The sequence below is a fragment of the Abrus precatorius genome, unplaced genomic scaffold (assembly GCF_003935025.1).
Source record: "Abrus precatorius isolate BTA unplaced genomic scaffold, Abrus_2018 Scaffold11, whole genome shotgun sequence".
Taxonomy (NCBI): domain Eukaryota; kingdom Viridiplantae; phylum Streptophyta; class Magnoliopsida; order Fabales; family Fabaceae; genus Abrus; species Abrus precatorius.
In genome coordinates, this window is record NW_020874303.1 from 30,150,395 (window position 1) to 30,169,203 (window position 18,809).

Below are 18,809 nucleotides of genomic sequence, written 5' to 3' on the forward strand. Positions count from 1 at the left end.
ATGTCCACGTGTTCCAGAAGGTTTTTAGCTTTAGATAAATTAGAGTTCTGATAGTTGAACATTATATTTTCAACGATGTCTATTGTAGGTTTTTTTTTTTTCATGCGTTCATTCAAGAAATACTGTACAAAAATGAAATGTATCTCAAAATTATACCAAAAACAAACATTCTCGATAAATTTAGGTGGCAAACGGAGTCCAACAGTACAAGAGTTTTGTGCTAAACTTGTATCAGTACTTGTTTGGTGACGCATGATAGTCTCGGACCCCATCATAAACTGTTTGGTAACCATAATGTTTTAAGTTAATGTTAAATCATTGATTAGAAATTTTCAATTAAGGAAGAAATTGTGGAATTATTATGAGATCCGAAACTGAAATTCCCTAATAATAGTTATGAACAATTTGAGCAGTTTAGAGTATTAATTTTAAGCAGTGCCTAACCTCATTCTTCCCTTTCCTTTCGTTATATTTTCTTAATTATTCCTTTCCTTTCTTCTAATTTTCAGATTCTCAGGTGCAATTAACTGCCTTGAGAGATATTGAATGTTGACACTAGCGTCTTGAATGTGCCTTCTGTTAGCTATTGCTGTGAAGAGATAAAATATAAACAACTGCGTAACAACTGATTCCTAGTTAATCTATCTCGTTTATTTATTTTTAGAAAAACCTTACTAACTATGTTGTTTCATCTAGAATTTTGACAATATTGTATACTTATTAAGTAAACACAATTTTTTATTTTATTTTAAATATACTTTATTTTTTACCAATTTTTTTTAATAAAACATGAGAAAAATACAAATGAGTAAATTAGCAATGACTACTCAAGTGAGCACTGAGGCACAGAAGTTACATGAGAAGACGGGCATTGGGTGATGTGGTTGTTGACAAATTATGATTATTGAGTTAAAACTCTAATGGCCTAGAAATCACTCACCATCACCAACCTTCCTGATTCTTGAAAAATCCAAGAAAATTGTACTTTCCCTCTGCGTGGGGGTAATAATGATAATTTTGGGCTAACATGTATGTAGATGCTTGTATTTGAGTCTCTTCACTCACCAACCACAAGGACAAGGTCTTTCTTACCAGACGCAAATATAAGAGAATAAACAAATGAAACATCCAAATAAAATGTGGCTAATAATTTTGCCCAAACACATTTGGAAATCATATATGTTTGTCCAATTGCCCAAACGTGAAATATTAAGCAAATAAAATATGACTAGAGGTCGCACACTTAAATAAAACGGTAATCTGGGCAGTCCCCATAAACCTTCATTTCATTATATGTGAATCATTTTATATAGCAATCGAGTCTTCAAAACCTTTTCTCACTTTGAATTGTTCAAAGCAACACCCAATTGACAATGATTGAGCATGACTAGTATGTAGCCTATCCATGCAAAGCAAGTAAGTGTTTTGCTATTGTCCATGTTTTTGTTGTTATAAACTTTAGTTCTTATTTTTTTAAAAATAAAAAGTTCAGATAAGTTAAATTTGAAAATTCATATGTCACAAGACATAAAAAAAAGCATTTATAAACTTACCTACAAATTGCTTACTAACAAAGTTTTTATGTTAGTAATAAAATTTGAATGAGATACAAATTCTATTGTTATCAATTTGATTAATCTTTGTTTGGTAGCCTTTTTTTTTTCGTTCAATTAAAAGTAATTAATCATTTTAAAGAATTGGGGTTTTTTTAAAAAAAAGTTTAACATAAACATAGAAAAATTTAATAGCAAGTTATTTTTTAAAAAATCGTAAAAATAATAATGATATTATGTGTCTTAAAAAGGAAATGTTTTTAAATAAAAAATTCATATAATGATGTAAAAGTGAATAAATAATTTAATTTTATAAAAAATTAACTTTACTCAAAATATGTGATATAAAATATAATGGTTCCGGGTTAGGTGAGTGCGGTGGACATAATTTTTGGCTATAAAGCCACTTCCACCATTTAACTCATCACTCACCATTTCTCTCTCTCTCTCTCAATCACCATCTCACCAACTTTTTCCTAGTTGTCTTTCCCAAGTCTCGAAGATGCCTTCAGCTGAATCACCATCACCTTCTTCCCAAACCATATGCGTCACCGGCGCTGGTGGCTTCATCGCCTCTTGGATGGTCAAACTTCTCTTGGAGAAAGGCTACACTGTCCGAGGAACCCTTAGAAACCCAGGCATGTTTTCTTCTACGTATACAATATAGTTTAATGTTATTTAGCGAAAATTAAGGTTTTTGAGACGTGGGGTGGCATGCATGAATTATGCTTCAGATGATCCGAAGAACGGCCACTTGAAGGAGTTTGAAGGAGCTTCGGAGAGGCTAACTCTGCATAAGGTTGATCTTCTTGACCTTAACTCCGTTGAACAAGTCATCAACGGTTGTCATGGTGTCTTTCACACAGCTTCTCCCGTAACTGATAACCCCGTGAGCTCTCTTTTCATTTCTCTTTCTACCAAATTGACACAACCATAGGGTCACTAATGTTGGATACGATATATATATGTACTTATATCTATTTTATTATTGTTGGTTTATATATATAAGTTCTAGTATAAAAAAGCGTGCTCGAAGTCTGATTTAAATAATATTTGGAATACCAAATTTTCATACGAAGACAACTAACAGAGTTGCGTGCGTATGTTTACAAATACTAAACTCGTAAACTGTCTATTTTAATTTTTTGAAGTACCTGTACATCAAACCAGGGGGAGAAAATTTCTCAGACACGGTTATACCATGTCATCTTTTGAACCGCTGCAGATGCCAGGTGGTGGGAAAAAAAAATCTACCACCAACTTTTTTGGTGGGGGAAAAAGTTATGTGCTTTTGACACTTTATTGTTGTGCAATTTGAATTTTGGAAAAAACAAGAGCTTGTCCCTAAATAATTATATTTAAGATTATATTACGTGTTAATTATTTTAATTCAAATAATGAAACCGTAGTACCCAGAAAACTCTTTCTGGTTATTATTATTATTATTATTATTATTATTATTATTATTGGTAAGTGGTAAATGGTTTGTTTGGAAATTTGATTTCATAAGAAAATTATGACAAAGAATTACTGAGATGGAACTTTTGAGTGACGCAGGAAGAAATGGTGGAGCCAGCGGTGAATGGAGCGCAGAATGTGATAGTTGCAGCTGCAGAAGCAAAAGTGCGACGTGTGGTGTTCACCTCATCAATTGGCGCTGTCTATATGGACCCCAGTAGGAGTATGGATGTGGTGGTTGATGAGTCTTGTTGGAGTGATTTAGAATATTGCAAAAACACCAAGGTACTCAATAATGATACACAATAATAATGTTATTAATGATATCGATTAAAATATAGTTTTAATCACTTGAAGAAGGAGGAGAATATTAGTGTTTGGTAACAAATAGTATTTTTTTAATAATATTGCAGAACTGGTATTGCTACGGGAAAGCTGTGGCTGAACAAGCAGCATGGGATACAGCAAAAGAGAAAGGGGTGGACTTGGTTGTAGTGAACCCAGTTTTGGTTCTTGGACCATTACTACAACCCACCATCAATGCTAGCACAATTCACATCCTTAAGTACCTCACTGGTTCTGCTAAGACATATGCAAATGCCACACAAGCTTATGTGCATGTTAAGGATGTAGCATTAGCCCACATACTTGTTTATGAGAAGCCTTCTGCTTCTGGTCGTTACATATGTGCTGAAAGTTCGCTGCACCGTGGAGAGCTAGTTGAAATTCTTGCCAAGCATTTCCCAGGGTATCCAATTCCTTCCAAGTAAGTGACTCTTTATTTGTGTTGCTATGGCATGATAGTTGTGATGAATAAAAATAAGCAATTAAGACACAGTTCGGTGGGGAATTGGGGCAGTGGCTAAGTTGTGGACCACAACAACATAAGAATTGGGTTAGAATTTTCGCGGTCATACATGGTACTAATACCTACGCACATGAGATATGATTATTGGCAAATATCTATTAGTTTCTTTTGCTAGTTTATTGAATTGTTGATTCTATTCTTTCTTCGGCACATCATGACATGACCAAAATACATAGGAATCTTTTCTTTAAATAAATGGTGTTAATCGTAATCAATAGAAACTAGCCAGTGTGGTTACAACCTACATCTTTTATATTCTGCAAATTCATTGGAAAATGACATATTTATGTATTTTTTCGCCCTGAAACTCCGGATGATCTCAGGCTTTCGTATGGCCAGTTTGGTAAAATGTAAAATCCCATGCCATATCTTTAACTTTCTTCATAATTTGGAAAATCAGATTTTTTTTCATATTTTACTAAACATAGTTGATGAAAGAATACATTTTCTGGATTTGGGTATTAGGATGTAGGATAAAAATATTTAAACATTGAACATTTTGGAGATGGAGATAGGATGTGATTATGAATGCTAAGGTGCTTGTAGTAGGTATACCAAATTTGACTTGTTTATGTAATCCTTTGTCCACCACCTAAAGGATCGACACTGAAATTATTATACATGCCTAAGAACTTTTCAATGATTTTACGGAAACAAGTGGTGCTTGCAAGTCCTTACCAAACCCCCAAAGTCCTTGTCAGACTGTGACCCTGTAGCTCTGGTCTTTTACCAACCTCTTCCATTAATATATGCTTCTGCTAATTAAACAATTGTATTATTTGAATTTTATGGATGTTTCATAATTGGAGAATGGGTAGCGTAAACTTCTATTGTGAAATATTTTGTTTTGACATTCAGTTCACTTTCTTAGGGTCGAAGTTTACTTAATATTTTACACGTGCAGGTGTTCAGATGAAAAGAATCCAAGAGCAAAACCCTATACCTTTTCAAATCAAAAGCTGAAAGATTTGGGATTAGAATTCACTCCAGTGAGTCAGTGTTTATATGAAACCGTTAGGAGCCTTCAGGAGAAAGGCCACCTTGCTGTTCCTCCAAAGCAAGAAGATTCTACTACAGTGAAATCTTAAACAAGTTACCCTTTTCTTATTTACTTTGTCAAAAAGCTTAATCCAGGAGAAGCAGCTTCAGCTTTTAGCAATCTGAGGTCATGTTATATTATAGCGATTACTACAATAGAAAAAAGACACCTGCAAATTGTTGCCGTGTCTGAACCTAATAATATTGGATTTTCTTAACATTTTCCCATGCAATAACCTCCATCCTCTAGTCCACCAGGATGGGGGAAAAGGGTAGTTGGTGGAACAATATGATTGTCACTTGGTATCGGGTACATTATAGAAACAATTCATTACAAAAATTACGAGCTTAATGCACTTTCGATCTTTTAATTTAAACTATGTTTGACTTAATAAATTTTTCTATTTTTAAAATTAAATAAATATGATATATGGATTTTATTTTACCTAAGCTTTTACTCAATTTTTTATTTAAGATGAGTTGTTCAAGAAATGTACAAAAATAAACAGTACTTTTTCTTGTGATAAGATGTTAGAAATTTTGTCTAAATGTCAACTACAAGAATGTGAAGGATAGAAAGTCCTTCCATGCAAGTTCCCAACCACAAGAAAAAATCACACAAAATCAAAAGCTTTAGCAATACCAACCAATTGATAGCAGATATCAATTTGATACTAGTCCAATATTACCAACTCTAGAAATTAACAGAATGGTATTTATTTATCAGAGTCTATCTTGCTTTTCTACCATATTGAGACATATTTGTCAGTCAAGATCTGCAGGACTACTTCTTTGAGGCAATTGCATGCTTACTATGTCTTCTCTTGGAAGACAAATGATTGATCCATTGCCTTGTTCATTTGACATTTGTTGATTTTCTGGTGCTGTTAGAGCCAAAAGGTGTGTGGCCTCTTTATTTTTGCGAAGCACTAGATATGTTATACCAGCCAAATATACTGCCATACCTGAAAATCCTAACATCCCAAGAAACACTCTGGCCACAACTTTTAAATGACTATGAAGCAGCAGCTTGATGAAGCCAGTCATTAAGTAGTATATATTAATGACCATAATGAGGGTACCAATTATCCAAGTAACAGAGGAAATCTGCAATTAAGAATGTAAGGTAATTATTATGTTATACAAGACGCAGAATAGCAAGTTCTCTGATTCATTAACTTCTGAGTTATGGCTAATGGAAGTGCAGGGAAAACAGTAAGGAAAACGTAGTGTCTGGTTCAAATTTAAGTAAATAGTATGTCCACGTTTTATGTTTACAGTTTTTAACAGCTTATCTCACGCTGATTCCAAACTTTTTGAATGATTTTGTCAATGTAATCAATTTCCTATTCAGTCGCAATGTAGAACTACAAATTTTTGTTGCCAAAAAATTTACCGCAATGGAATTGACATGTGCCCCCATCTTGGTTTTGCTGCTTGTGAACTTGAGGAGTGGAACCAAAGCAAAAGGAAGCTCAAATGATAATATCATCTAATCAGCAGACAGAGAGTCAGAGATCAATTCTATTGTAAACGAAAATGTATGCATACACAAACAAAACAAATTAACAATGCCATGCAGACAATTATTTTCATTACCGAACAAGTGGTGCATAACATATGTTACTGTATATAACCACGTGTTAACCTCCTTATTCCTTTTTGAACTCAGCTGAAGCCAACAGTATAGTTATACATAGTTGTGAGCACAATGTAGTTGAATTAAAAATATGAGAAGCTTCCATTATATCATGGCATGACAGTGAAAACAAAATATCGACTTTCATACAAGTATAATCCTAGGTGAAAAAATTTGATAGCAAAGATATCTTACAGACGCAATTATTATGAGCTTCCCAGCCCCGGCAGAGCCACCAATGACTGCAACAATCAAACTAGGAACTATGGCCAAGCAACGGGTTAACATATTCCGAATCCATGGTGTCAGTCGTAAATCAAGAAATCCCTGGATGAAAAAAAGAATTTGTTGGGGAAAACAAAAACTAGAAACACCAAAACATCAAGTGAACCACAGCAAAATTAAGATGATTTTTAAGCCCAACATGACTGCATTCATACTTTAATTTGAGGAATTAATGAATCATGATTGATGTAGCTCAACATTTTTTTTAAAAGAAAACTCAAATTACAAAAGCATATGTATATAAAACTATTACTAGGAGCAACAATTATTGCCAATTGTTAGTTTCTTTCTAGTGAAGATATAAACATGTTGTACATTTTTTATGCGGAAAAATGTAAAAAATCCATAAAACATACTACCTGCATGACATACTGCCCTGCATAGGTTCCTGTTATAGTAGAACTTTGACCTGATGCAAGCAAAGCGATTCCAAACAGTTTTGAACTCCATTTCCCCAAGACATTCTGAGTATGAACCATGTCAGAAATTATCATCTAAATTTTTACAAGCACCTTACCAACAGCAATTGTATATGAAGTATACAGATAGGGGGAAATTGCAGAAGAATCAGTAACTAAGCACTACAATTTACACAAGGTAAGAAAGACATCTCCAGGTTTCACATACTCTAAGTAGGAAGGAGGCTTTGTTCAGATCCAAATCCTGACAACTTATTTGATCTTCTGCACTCAAATTTGAAGAATTGCAAACGGCACCGCTTACAGAAATAACAGAAACATTTATGAGGAAGGCCACCATGAGAGCAAAGGCACTCTCTACCATGTAAAACCTGCAAGCCTCCTGTCAAAGAAAATTGTTAAATAAAACACAAGATACTGCTTTACCATAAGTCACAGACTTATGACTTGCCTTTAACATAGACCATTTTGCATGAATGTTTAGAAAGTTAAAAACTTAACAGGACCTTCCAAGCATAATTCAAATTTCAATAAACTTTACTCTCTTAGAATATTCTAATCAAAGAAGAAGAAAAGGGAAAATTCAGTATTATTAAAGAAATGATTTTGAAAACTTCTCAAAAAAGAGAAAAGAGAGAGAGAGAGATAGCTGCAGAAAAAGAGATGTCTTTCATATTAATGATCAAATTGCATTGTGCAGACTTGTGCAACAATAAGTCAAGATGGGCTATTGGTAGACAAAGCTGAACCCTAATAAAATGATTGGAAGACATAAATCTTAACAGTTTATTAACCGAGATGTTTGCAAATGCATGGGCCCAGCCAGATAAGGACATTAATATCTACACAATTACATGAAAAAACACACTTAAAGAAGTAATATATAGTATTGTAAGGGTCAGACAGTTTAAAAGAAAAACATCATTCCTAACAAATTTACTCTTAAACGACAAATACATTAAGAAATTACTTGAATCAGAGAAAAATCTTGAAAGGAAAAAAAAAAAGCATGGCAAAAGTTTAAATGTTTACTTTGATTCCCCGCACTGATCGTGGTATTTTCCTAGAAAGCACCAGTGCTGAGTGCAGAAAGAGATTGTGCCTGAGGCAAAAGCATAGAGAAGCATGGAATGAAAATACATTTTAAGGAAGAAAAAAAAAAACCAAAATTAAATGGCTGAATAAGACATGAAGAACTCACGGCATAACCATAGCTCCAAGGAGTGAAATTGCAAGACCAGTAGCACCACTCCCTTTTAGCTCTGGAACAAAAAGACCTTTCAGAACTTCTTTAGCATCAGGCTTTGCATATCCAAGCTCAACCATAAAACATGTAGCAATTGTAAATACTAGAAATGCAATCAAGAATTCAAGTTTCCTAACCTGTACAACAACAATATAAAAGGCTCATACAGTTTTTATATAGATAGTACCTAATATAATATGTAATGACAACAATGATTTCTTTTCAGGATACAAACGGAATAGAGCAAACTACCCCATATTGCTGTAATGCTAAGAGGATCAATGTGCTGAGTCCTGTCAGAAGAACACCAATCCACACAGGTATGTTGAAGAGCATGTTCAATGCAAAGGCTGTTCCAATTACTGCATGTGTATAATAAAAAATCCAGGATAAAGATAAATAAAAAAAGAGAAAACCCCAAAAAAATGGAAACTGTTTATTTGTGTTTTAGAAACTAGTTAATTTACCCATTTTACTTTGACTGTTGTCCTCTAGTTGGATTTCTAGTAACCCTGACTACCATTTTGTGTGTGTGTGCGTGTGTGCAATATGTAGCTCAGATTGAAGGGAAAAAAAGGAAGGTGGAATTTCATTACCTCCTTAAACTATAAAACTTCACTGATCTTAATTTAGTCAGTCAGTTGGATAACAATGAACTGATTGAATATTTGAATCTATTCAATATCTTGGTTAATAGAAATGTTTTAATCACAGAACTTTATTTAAAATCCTAAACATACAAATAAATCCAAAAGATTCATATACTATTTACATAATTTGCAACAATTCAAAATGCTTAATTCATCTCAACACCTTCAGGAATGTCACAGGCCACTATGGCAATTTCAGCAATGATCCAAAGAATGAAGTTGGGCACCCGGGGATATTCAGTTCTACAATGCTCTGCTAAGTGTTTTCCTGCAGCAAGCAGCAAGCAGCAAATAGAATTTGATAAGAGCAGGAATGAGAAACGAAATTTACCACTCACATGCATATCATATTTATTCAATATAAATGAACTATTATCAAATCAAGTACCAGTGACTACCCCAAGATTGGCTGCCATTGATTGAATTACAAGAGCAGCACATGATGCCACCAATATGATCCAAAGTAACTGGAGAAAAAAAAAATGTGAAAAAGAGATGAAGGAAGAGTTCAGCATAGGTATTGATATTATAATACATCGTAGCACCTCATATTTATATTGTGCCCCAGACTGAAGATCTGTCTCAACTGCAAGTTATCATAAGAATACCATAAGTATGCTATGTCGGGAATATATTTCCTTCCTTTCGAGAAGTAAATCATGAAAAGTGTGATCTTACAGTTTCCTGGGTCTATATATGCAATGGAAACCAGAAACCCAGGTCCCATGTATGCAAATAAATTTTTCCAGCTTCTCCTCTGCAAAATAGAAACATACATAAATGGTGGTTATAAAAAAAATCAGACTCATCAGATGAATTATATTTATTACTGCCTTGTGCTGTGAAATCAGAGAACTTAGGTTGCTCCATTAATCAACTCTGTAATTAAAACAAATGTTAAAAAATACGGTTTTGTTAAGGGTTCAACAAACAGTGAAAGGCTTTTATTAGGAAAGAAAACATTTATTATATGGAAAATGAAAAATTACATGTTAAAAAAGAGAAATATAGGTTATAGTTAGTAATCTTAATATTCTTTTTGTTTCATAAAGTGCCAAATGAAATTGGATGGGGGTGTTCTTCATTTCATATCATTCACATATCTCTTTGTTTTACATTTCATCCATGAGCCAGTCCACTTTATTGGAGGTTTGGCACGGCTAAAAGCAAAAGCACATACGCAGACTACAAATCAGCTATTAATATAGACATAGAATCATGATCAGAGGACATATTTCTCTACAAAAAGCAAACATTAAGTTTTGGTCACTGGTTAAGACGTTCTACCTTACACTAACCAGTTCACTTGTGTACTACTCAATAGTCAATATTGTAACTCATACATGACATGAGAATACAACAAACACCTGGAGTATTCCTTAGGTATCTCAAACACCTGTTTCCAACCTAAAATTTCAGTCTCTAGTTATCTCTTTCTATTTTCCACGACATATTCCAATTCCTGGCACAGCATCTTGATTTTGCATACAAACAAATAATAACTATCCTATGCAATTATTCTGTAATCTTAAACATAAGTGGCATTGCAAAGCTAACCAAAAACTCAAATAGACTATTAAAATAAAATAAAATTGAGGGTTCAATGACAAGCCAAACTCACATCAGGCACAACAATTTGATTAGCATCTGAATTCTCAATGAGCGGTGCATTTGAAAGGCTTCGGTTTCCGGTGCTCGAAATGAATTGTGGCTGCCCAGAACCCGAACCTGTGACAGCCATATTCTGCACACAAAAAACGAAGACAAATCTTTCAGTGAAGCAAAATCACAAACTGGGATCCAATCAAAACGAAACTTAAAATCCAAGGAATCAATGAAACAACAACAACCCAGTTCTAGATTCGTGTAAAAAATTAATCTTTCTGAAGAATAATCAATTGGGCTGAAGAACGTGCAGAAATGTTTTAGTTGCATGAGTGCAAAAGTAAAAATAAAAAATGGAAGATTGCAATCGCATACGGATGAGGCGGAGAAATGAACACTGCACAGAGCACTCTTTCTAGTGTCTTTGGGAACTGAGCTAAATTGAACTTTGACCACGTCCCTTTATTTATAGTATGATATCATATGATATGACACTGTTCTTTCTTCTCTTTTCCCATCTCTCTCGCACTATCTCCTCAACTATATTGTTTTTTTTGTTTTTAATTGAAAAAGTCAGATTAAAACTACTTTTTACTCTTTTTCTTATTCTCAATTTTATAATAATATATGATATAATATTTTTTATTTCCTTAATAATTATAAATTCATTGTGTCAGTTATTTTTCTTTTTTTCACGTCTTTTTTATTTGTCTCTTTTCTTTACTTATTAAAATTCTAAAGTAGATCACTCTCTAGTATATATGACTATAAGTCATGCCTGTTACATACAAATCTATATAACAGATTGTATATCGTCATTGTGCAACAGAGAGTTACCTTGTTGGGTCTAGACGCAACAGGCGTTGCTCATAATTATATATACTGGATAATGATCTACTTTAAAATTTTAATTTCTTGTAATTTAGAATTTAAATTATTTATCTTTTAAAATATTATTTTTACATTGATATTATTTAATTATTATATGAAAATATTAATAAATTTAATTAAAATTATTTTTTTAATTTGAGTAAAAATTTTAAATAAATTATAAAATATTAAAAAATTTAATTAAAATTATATTTTTTTAAAATGAGAATATGTATTGCAGAAGTAGATTATAATTGAATTTAATTTAATACAGAAATAAATTATAATCGACTTTTATATATTCTAATTCAAGACATTTATGTACAAATTTTTTTTAAGACATATATATAATTTATTATTTAAAATATTTTATTTTTGTAAAAAATCCATGAAATAAACTTATATTTACTCAAAATTAAAAATATTTTTAAAATATTTTTAATCTTTATGTAAAACTTTAAATGATAAACATTATGACAACAAGGGAATAATTTAAGAGGACAAAAAGTTCTCTCATTTATGTTTTTTTTTTTTTCACAAAGTTAAATATTCTTAGAATCTATTTATAAAATGGTACGGGGAGAATAAATGAAGACCGTGGAATGTGTGGCGAGGAACAAAGCATAAACATTCTGCAGCAGAGAAAGATGAAAGAAAAGCATGCGAAGGCATGCTGCCACGTCAGAAGAAAAGTTCTAAGCTGGAATTCCGTTCTGATAATTATACAAACATGTATTAAGATTATATTATAGTTCTGCCTTGAGTTACTGAAAAGATTAATGGATCGATTGCATGAAAAAGAATTAAATAAATAACATAGACTTTATTTGTCTTTTAATCTAAATTAAAATTGTTCTTAATTTTTAGTTTATTTCTTCTGAAACAAAGAAGACATGAGGGTAAAAAATGCTTTTTTGGGTCAGAAATGAGAAGGGCAGGTCCTATGTGGTACTTTGCCCCACTGGGCCGGTTTGGATTCTGGTAAAGGGACAGCTCCACCATAACCCATTCAATGGCTCCTATTACTGCACACTTTTTGTTTTTGGTCAACTTTTTCCCTTTCTAATAGTGGGCCCATAAAGTGGACTACTCCATGGTTGTGGGCTAAAGACCGATCCATTTCCGGTACGTTCGTCTTTCAAAACAAATCCACATTGGAGTAAACGTTAACATCATATAAAAAATACTAGCTTTCTTATCAAAATGAACACTAGTACAGTACATCCCAAAAATAGAAAGCGTCTGGCATTAGAGAAAAATTTCCCCCCAAAATAGAATAAGTGAATAACTTTTTAAAATATTGATGTGAGAGTTTAAAGAAAATCAATCAGTGAATTACAATTTCAATGTCTGTAATTTGACTATTCATTTTAAGTTTTGCTGACTAGTATCACATATAAGGTGAGGTTTAAAGAATGAACAAATAGTTTTTTTTTAATGAAGTTATAATGTATTAAAGTAAATATTTTTTTATGCTTTTCAGTTAAAATTTTTGTTTTTAATTTCTTATTCAAATTTTTTAAAATAATATTTAAATACATTAAAGATTATAAAAACTAAAATATAAGTATTAGGTCCCTGTAGGTAGACTTAAAATAAGAAAAAAAATCCCGAAAAGAATGAGAGAGGTTGAGACACAAAAATAAGGAGAGAGGAATCACTTGGGAAAATCGTTCTGTAAATGTCCTTTCTCTCGAGATAAATTTTGCTTGATTGTGCAGTCTTAATATTTGTTTCCATTGAAAGAGACTCTATATTCTGATATTTTCCAAATATCCTCTCCATAAATAGTAGTCTTAAACTGACTTTTCAAAGTAACTATTTTTCATTCTTGTGATTTTGCAGTGGCAAAGTTGCAAACAGACTCAAGATATCTTGTAGTCATTGCTACATAGTTCCACGTCAATGTATATCAAAATTGTTGTCTGCTGATTACAGTTTGTTTTAGGCATCAAGTAGGTCCTTTAGCCTCATGAAATGTGTCCTGGAGTAGGGACTCCCAGTAGTTTCCATGGAACACTGTTTGAACATTTCATAAACCTCATCCTAAATATAATCACCCATGATCTCCTTCATGTTCTGCAACGTTTTATTGTCACATTTTTTAGAATTTAAGCCCTTAATCCAACACTATTATTTTCAACACGTAAAGATTACTAATGAAATTATTGACCAAGCATGCTCCTTTTTAGGAGTATGTCTTCATCACGTGAAAGGTGTAATGATGATTTCAGATAATCATATGCTCTTATTGTAACTATTAAGTACACTATTTGGGTCACATGTCCTAGAAATTTTGAGGATAATTTCATGTAAAATCCAAGTTTTAAATATCCTGTTTAGTAGTATGTTTGGAGCATGGCAGTATGAACAGTTTTTTACATTTTTAATGAGTTTCTTTGCGAAAACTATTGAAATGGAATATAAATAGGTTATAAAAAATTTATTAGCTATTTTTTATAAAATTAACTAAACGGAAGTGTTTTATATAATAAAATAATGTAGTTGTCTAGATATATTTTATAGAAGCTCTTCCAGATATTTTTCCAAGTCTCACTAAATCTATAAGTTTAATTCACTAAAAATAGATTGTCCAAATTATTATAAAAGCATTGAACACTTAACTAATGTTGCATATAATCACAATCAGTGAACCTATTTATGTGTACAAAGTTCTCTTCAATGAGGGTAGAAATGGAGCAAACTAAGCTTACAATAAGTTCAATATATGTTTCCAAATCCAGTTCTTAAACCTTAATTATTTGCCTGACATGCAGTTTCTTAAAAGTAAATTTTGACCTTTAGAAAATTAATATTACCTTCAAAAATTTATTTGAAAGTATATTTTGTAGCAATATTTTTTAAACAGGTCATCATACTTACCTTAGAAGAAGTTGTTGAGTCTAGATTTTTACAAGGGCTCAAACCTATATTTTAGTAAATTAGTAATATAATAATATTATTATTATTAATATCAATACTGTTATTACTATCATTACTATTAAGCTCTTACAAAATTCTAGCTAATTTTTTTAATAAATATTTTTAACATAATAAAGTCTAATATCACTTATATCATAAATATTTGGTGATTGTGAAGAATAGTTATATACCTAACTGGAAAAAACAAATAATACACAAATAATGGTCCGTTTAACATGGGCTTAGATTTCTTGAATTATTGAAGGAGACAAGCAAGCAAGACACAGTGATTGAAATTAAATTGAAAGGATTTGGCACCATCGAGGCAAGGCTGATTGGGGTGAGGAATACCCAATAACTTTGACCTGTTTGTCTTGTCTTTTACCCCCACTTCATTAGCACTAGCAGATTGCAGATAAGGATGCGTTTTATTCAATAAATTCACATGCCATTTTTAGAAAGAAAAAAAAAATACTAAAACAAATAATAAATTATAAATATAAGAGAAATCATTTACTTAAAAAAAATGGAAATAGTTTAAAATAAATTTTTATGAAGAAAGTAATTTCCAGTTGAATCCCCACCAACTATCCAAATGAAAATGATCGAGAGAAAGCAGTGGGTCATTGTCGACAAAAACATACGTAGGACAGGGCACCTTGAACCTTGATAGTACTAGACTTTGCTTCTTGTTCCAAGGACGACTCCTTTAACTTTAATGTCAATAGGAGCAAAAAAATCTCCTCAAGCCTTCCATGTTTTGTGTCGCCTTGCATCCTTCTAAATTTATCTGACAAAACTAATTTCATCTACCCCTCTTGCAAGTAATTACCAAAAAGATTCCATAGTTACAAAAATGACTCCCTTTGTAACTCGTCTTCTTAAAATGGATTAATTTGGTTTACTATTAACATCAATTGCTTATCAATATATTTGTTCACGTCACACATAAAGTGACATGTAAAATAGAATGTTAATTATATGATTGTTAAATTGCCATTTTCGTCCTTAAAAGTGTCAATTATTTTAGTTTTTTAAAAGAAAAAAAGTTGATAAAAATATGCCTCATCAATCATTTTGATTCACACACTAAAATTAGTAATTACTTAACGTAAACAAAGTTACTTCCATGTCATGTTAAATGTGCTACAAGATGCTTGTGGTTAACACTAGCTTGGACGGTCTCCTCTCTTTCAACGACTAAATTGATGGTGTGCATTAAAAAACTTACCTTTCCCATGTTCTTCTTTTGACTAGTCGTTATCAAATCAAGCTTAAAAATATATAATTATCAGTACATGTATTTCTATCTTTGTTTTATGTCCTATTTCAACTTAAAAACAAGAGTTTATGAAAAAAATTATTTAATTTAATTAAAAAATTATAATTACCACAATTTTTTCTTAATTCGTTTTAATTAAGTGTTTCTTTCACTGTAACAAATACATAGGCAACGCAAAAGAGGAAAAAAATGTTTTTATATATGTAAACTATCAATTTAGTCATTGAAAGAGAAAACGATTTTCTGAGTATTAACTACATAATTTAACATGACACTTAACAAATACTTGAACAGGTCCACTAATATTAAATAATTAACGTTAACATAAGATTTTAAAATGACTGACCGAATACAATTTTTAAAGATGTTTTTATCATCTCTTCCATTAAAATTTAAAACATCAACCCTAATATTTTTCAAGAACCAAAACAATGATACATTTGCTACATAAAAATATTCTGCATGGACTCCACATGCCACACGAGTAATATTGTTAATATTAAATAAATGATGTTAATGTAGGAATAAATATAACCTATAAAATATAATTTTAAGAATATTTTTATCAAACTTTTCTTTCGAAAGCTAAAATAATTGATCCTACCACTTTCAGGAACCAAAACAATGATTTACCACTTTCGAATATTTTACATTTTGACGTGTGATAATAATTTACTCAATTATTATTTATTGCCCCTTTCGAATATTATTTATATATTCATACTCTTCATTAAAACGGGTGGCAATTGGCTTTCGAATTTGATCGGTGGTCTCTTCTAGTCGTTCGTACCCATCAACCAATCTATTTTACGACAACAATCAAATTAAGACAGCCAACGAAGAAAACAAAAAAACATGGCCACGAAGGAGGGAAATTAATGTTGATTTGTGATCACCAGATAAAAGTCGGTTTTGAAAGAGCTTTTTCCAACAATGGACGCATCCAAGCAATAGGATCACAATTAATTTCGAATTAAGGACTCATTTGCCCAAGGAATTGCATGGTCATTCCCTAATTTCTCCTTTCTATATCTCTTTTTTTTTTTTTTTTTCTCTATGATAAGTACTTATTTTTGCTTCGAGCATCACGGCATATGGATACATCATGCATTAATATATGTTATGTAATATGACTTGGGTTCTTCACTCTTGTTTTTCTTTAATACCACGAATTCTTCCATTAATTGCTTTCACCCCCTCATTAATCAATGTTGAAAACTTAAGTATCAAGAACAATATCACTATCACCTAAACTTCTATATCACCGCACCATATGATTTAAAATGAGATCAATGATTGGCTCAAATAAATATAACAAAAAAAGGATTGGCTCAAAAAACCTAATATATGGGAAGACCTAAATTCAAAAAATTTGAGTACATCTTAATTTTGATCAGACAATCCGTCTTAAAAATTAAGTCGAGGTGAATTAGGTTCGTAGTGATCCTACGCTATCTCACATTTCCAATTGTTGTTATTATTTTTATTGATTTGTTTACCTTTGTTTGTTTAAAATGACTTTCATATTAGGCTGTGTCCTCAGTCTAGCTCCATATAAAAATTAAATAAAACACCATGATCTAGTCAAAGATAAAAAAAATAAAATATTTATAATAAATTTTATCAAGTTATGAATATATTGATGATTTTATAAAAATTGTAAAGGCTATTGAAAGAGAAAGTGTAGAGTTTTTTTCTTCCAAAAAAGATAAATTTATCAACCAGTACCTTCAGCCCACAATTCTTGAGGGCCAAGTGGATTAAATTGATAAAATTTTATCTTGTAATTTTATAAAACAAATATATTTATTATATTATAAATATACTGATTTTAGTAAAACATTACTATTATTAATTATTTAAACTCCACAATAAAAAAGGGGTTAGCAATTTTTTAAAAATGAATGAATTGAATTCAAATTCAAAAGTTTATTACTATAGGAGGGTGGCTTAACAAATTAAGGTGAGGCAAATTTACACCTTTGGCCAAAATGATTAATGGTTATTCATTAACGATAAGATAATCTTAATTAGTTGAGGGTGGAGCTGACGAAGGATGCGTCATATCACATGAACAAGTTGACAAAGGGAGATTGAGCTGAATTGGAAGATGCCAAGATGATAGATAATTTCTCAAAATTGAGTATGATCTGACTCAGCTTATGCTACCTTCTCTCTTAGAAGGTCCCATATGATTATTGCACAAAAGGAGACAGCTCACTGCTCATTATCATGAGCCGTAACTCATAATGCTACCTTCACTCACTTTAATTCCATCTCAAGTAAAGAAAAAGATAAAAATAGGGTAACAAAAAAAAATATAACACTTTTTTATTATTACATGTTTGTATTTTTTATATTATGTTACTCGTATTATATATTATGCTCTTATTAGTTGTAAGAAATGCTGTAAGTTATTATCCTTCAGTAATATTATAAGATATTTTTAAATAGGATATAATATCATCCAAAAACAATATTGTGTCCGCTCCGTTCAGTACTGCCTTGTGCTTGTCACCGTACGAAACCACGGAATTGCATAAAATGTATCACAAACTGCAGCTAAGGATAAATCACGCGTGGATTGCTTTTTTTGTTTTATTTCCATTTTTGTATACATTTATTTATAAAAATTCTAAATGTATATCATTTGTTAAAACATTGTGTTTTAATTCTTTTATTTATTTGTGGTAATTTATAACTATAATAATCATGTGTCTCTAATTATAAGACACATCAAAATAAATAAATTTTCTTTTTTATTTCTTATTTTGAAAATTGTGAAAAAATTATTGATTTCACGGGCAGTTCACCTTTTCTAAATAAAATACACATTAGAGAAAAGAGAGTAACTCAATCCTCGTTCATCTTTGAAAAGGAAAACCATGTTTTATTTAGTGACTTGAGATGGATACAACAAAATTAATAGTCTTTTTATATATTTTTTAAGTAATGAGCAATGATTTAAAATAGA

At 31.4% G+C, this 18,809-nt stretch overlaps 2 protein-coding genes across 3 annotated transcripts; one reads left to right on the plus strand and one right to left on the minus strand.

The window, feature by feature from the left end:
* The first annotated feature begins 1,929 nt into the window (after positions 1-1,929).
* Positions 1,930-5,289, plus strand: LOC113853999 (cinnamoyl-CoA reductase 1-like). The gene is made up of 5 exons (XM_027484773.1): positions 1,930-2,191; positions 2,288-2,442; positions 3,111-3,296; positions 3,425-3,777; positions 4,784-5,289. The coding sequence occupies exons 1-5, from the start codon at positions 2,056-2,058 to the stop codon at positions 4,965-4,967; spliced, it is 1,014 nt and encodes a 337-aa protein (XP_027340574.1). The 5' UTR covers positions 1,930-2,055; the 3' UTR covers positions 4,968-5,289.
* A 115-nt stretch (positions 5,290-5,404) lies between these two features.
* On the minus strand, positions 5,405-10,896 carry LOC113853998 (metal transporter Nramp6-like). Of its 2 annotated transcripts, XM_027484771.1 has the most exons (13): positions 10,778-10,896; positions 9,835-9,913; positions 9,702-9,742; positions 9,545-9,623; positions 9,320-9,424; positions 8,759-8,868; positions 8,462-8,643; positions 8,293-8,362; positions 7,469-7,642; positions 7,201-7,305; positions 6,752-6,883; positions 6,314-6,409; positions 5,405-6,024 (listed from the first exon to the last, which is right to left on the minus strand). In XM_027484771.1, exons 2-13 carry the CDS (start codon positions 9,881-9,883, stop codon positions 5,683-5,685), a joined length of 1,485 nt encoding a protein of 494 aa, XP_027340572.1. In that variant the 5' UTR covers positions 9,884-9,913; positions 10,778-10,896; the 3' UTR covers positions 5,405-5,682. The 2 variants fall into 2 exon arrangements, with proteins under 2 accessions (XP_027340572.1, XP_027340573.1); XM_027484772.1 differs by lacking the exon at positions 10,778-10,896 and having other exon boundaries at positions 9,555-9,623.
* Between the last annotated feature and the right edge of the window lie 7,913 nt (positions 10,897-18,809).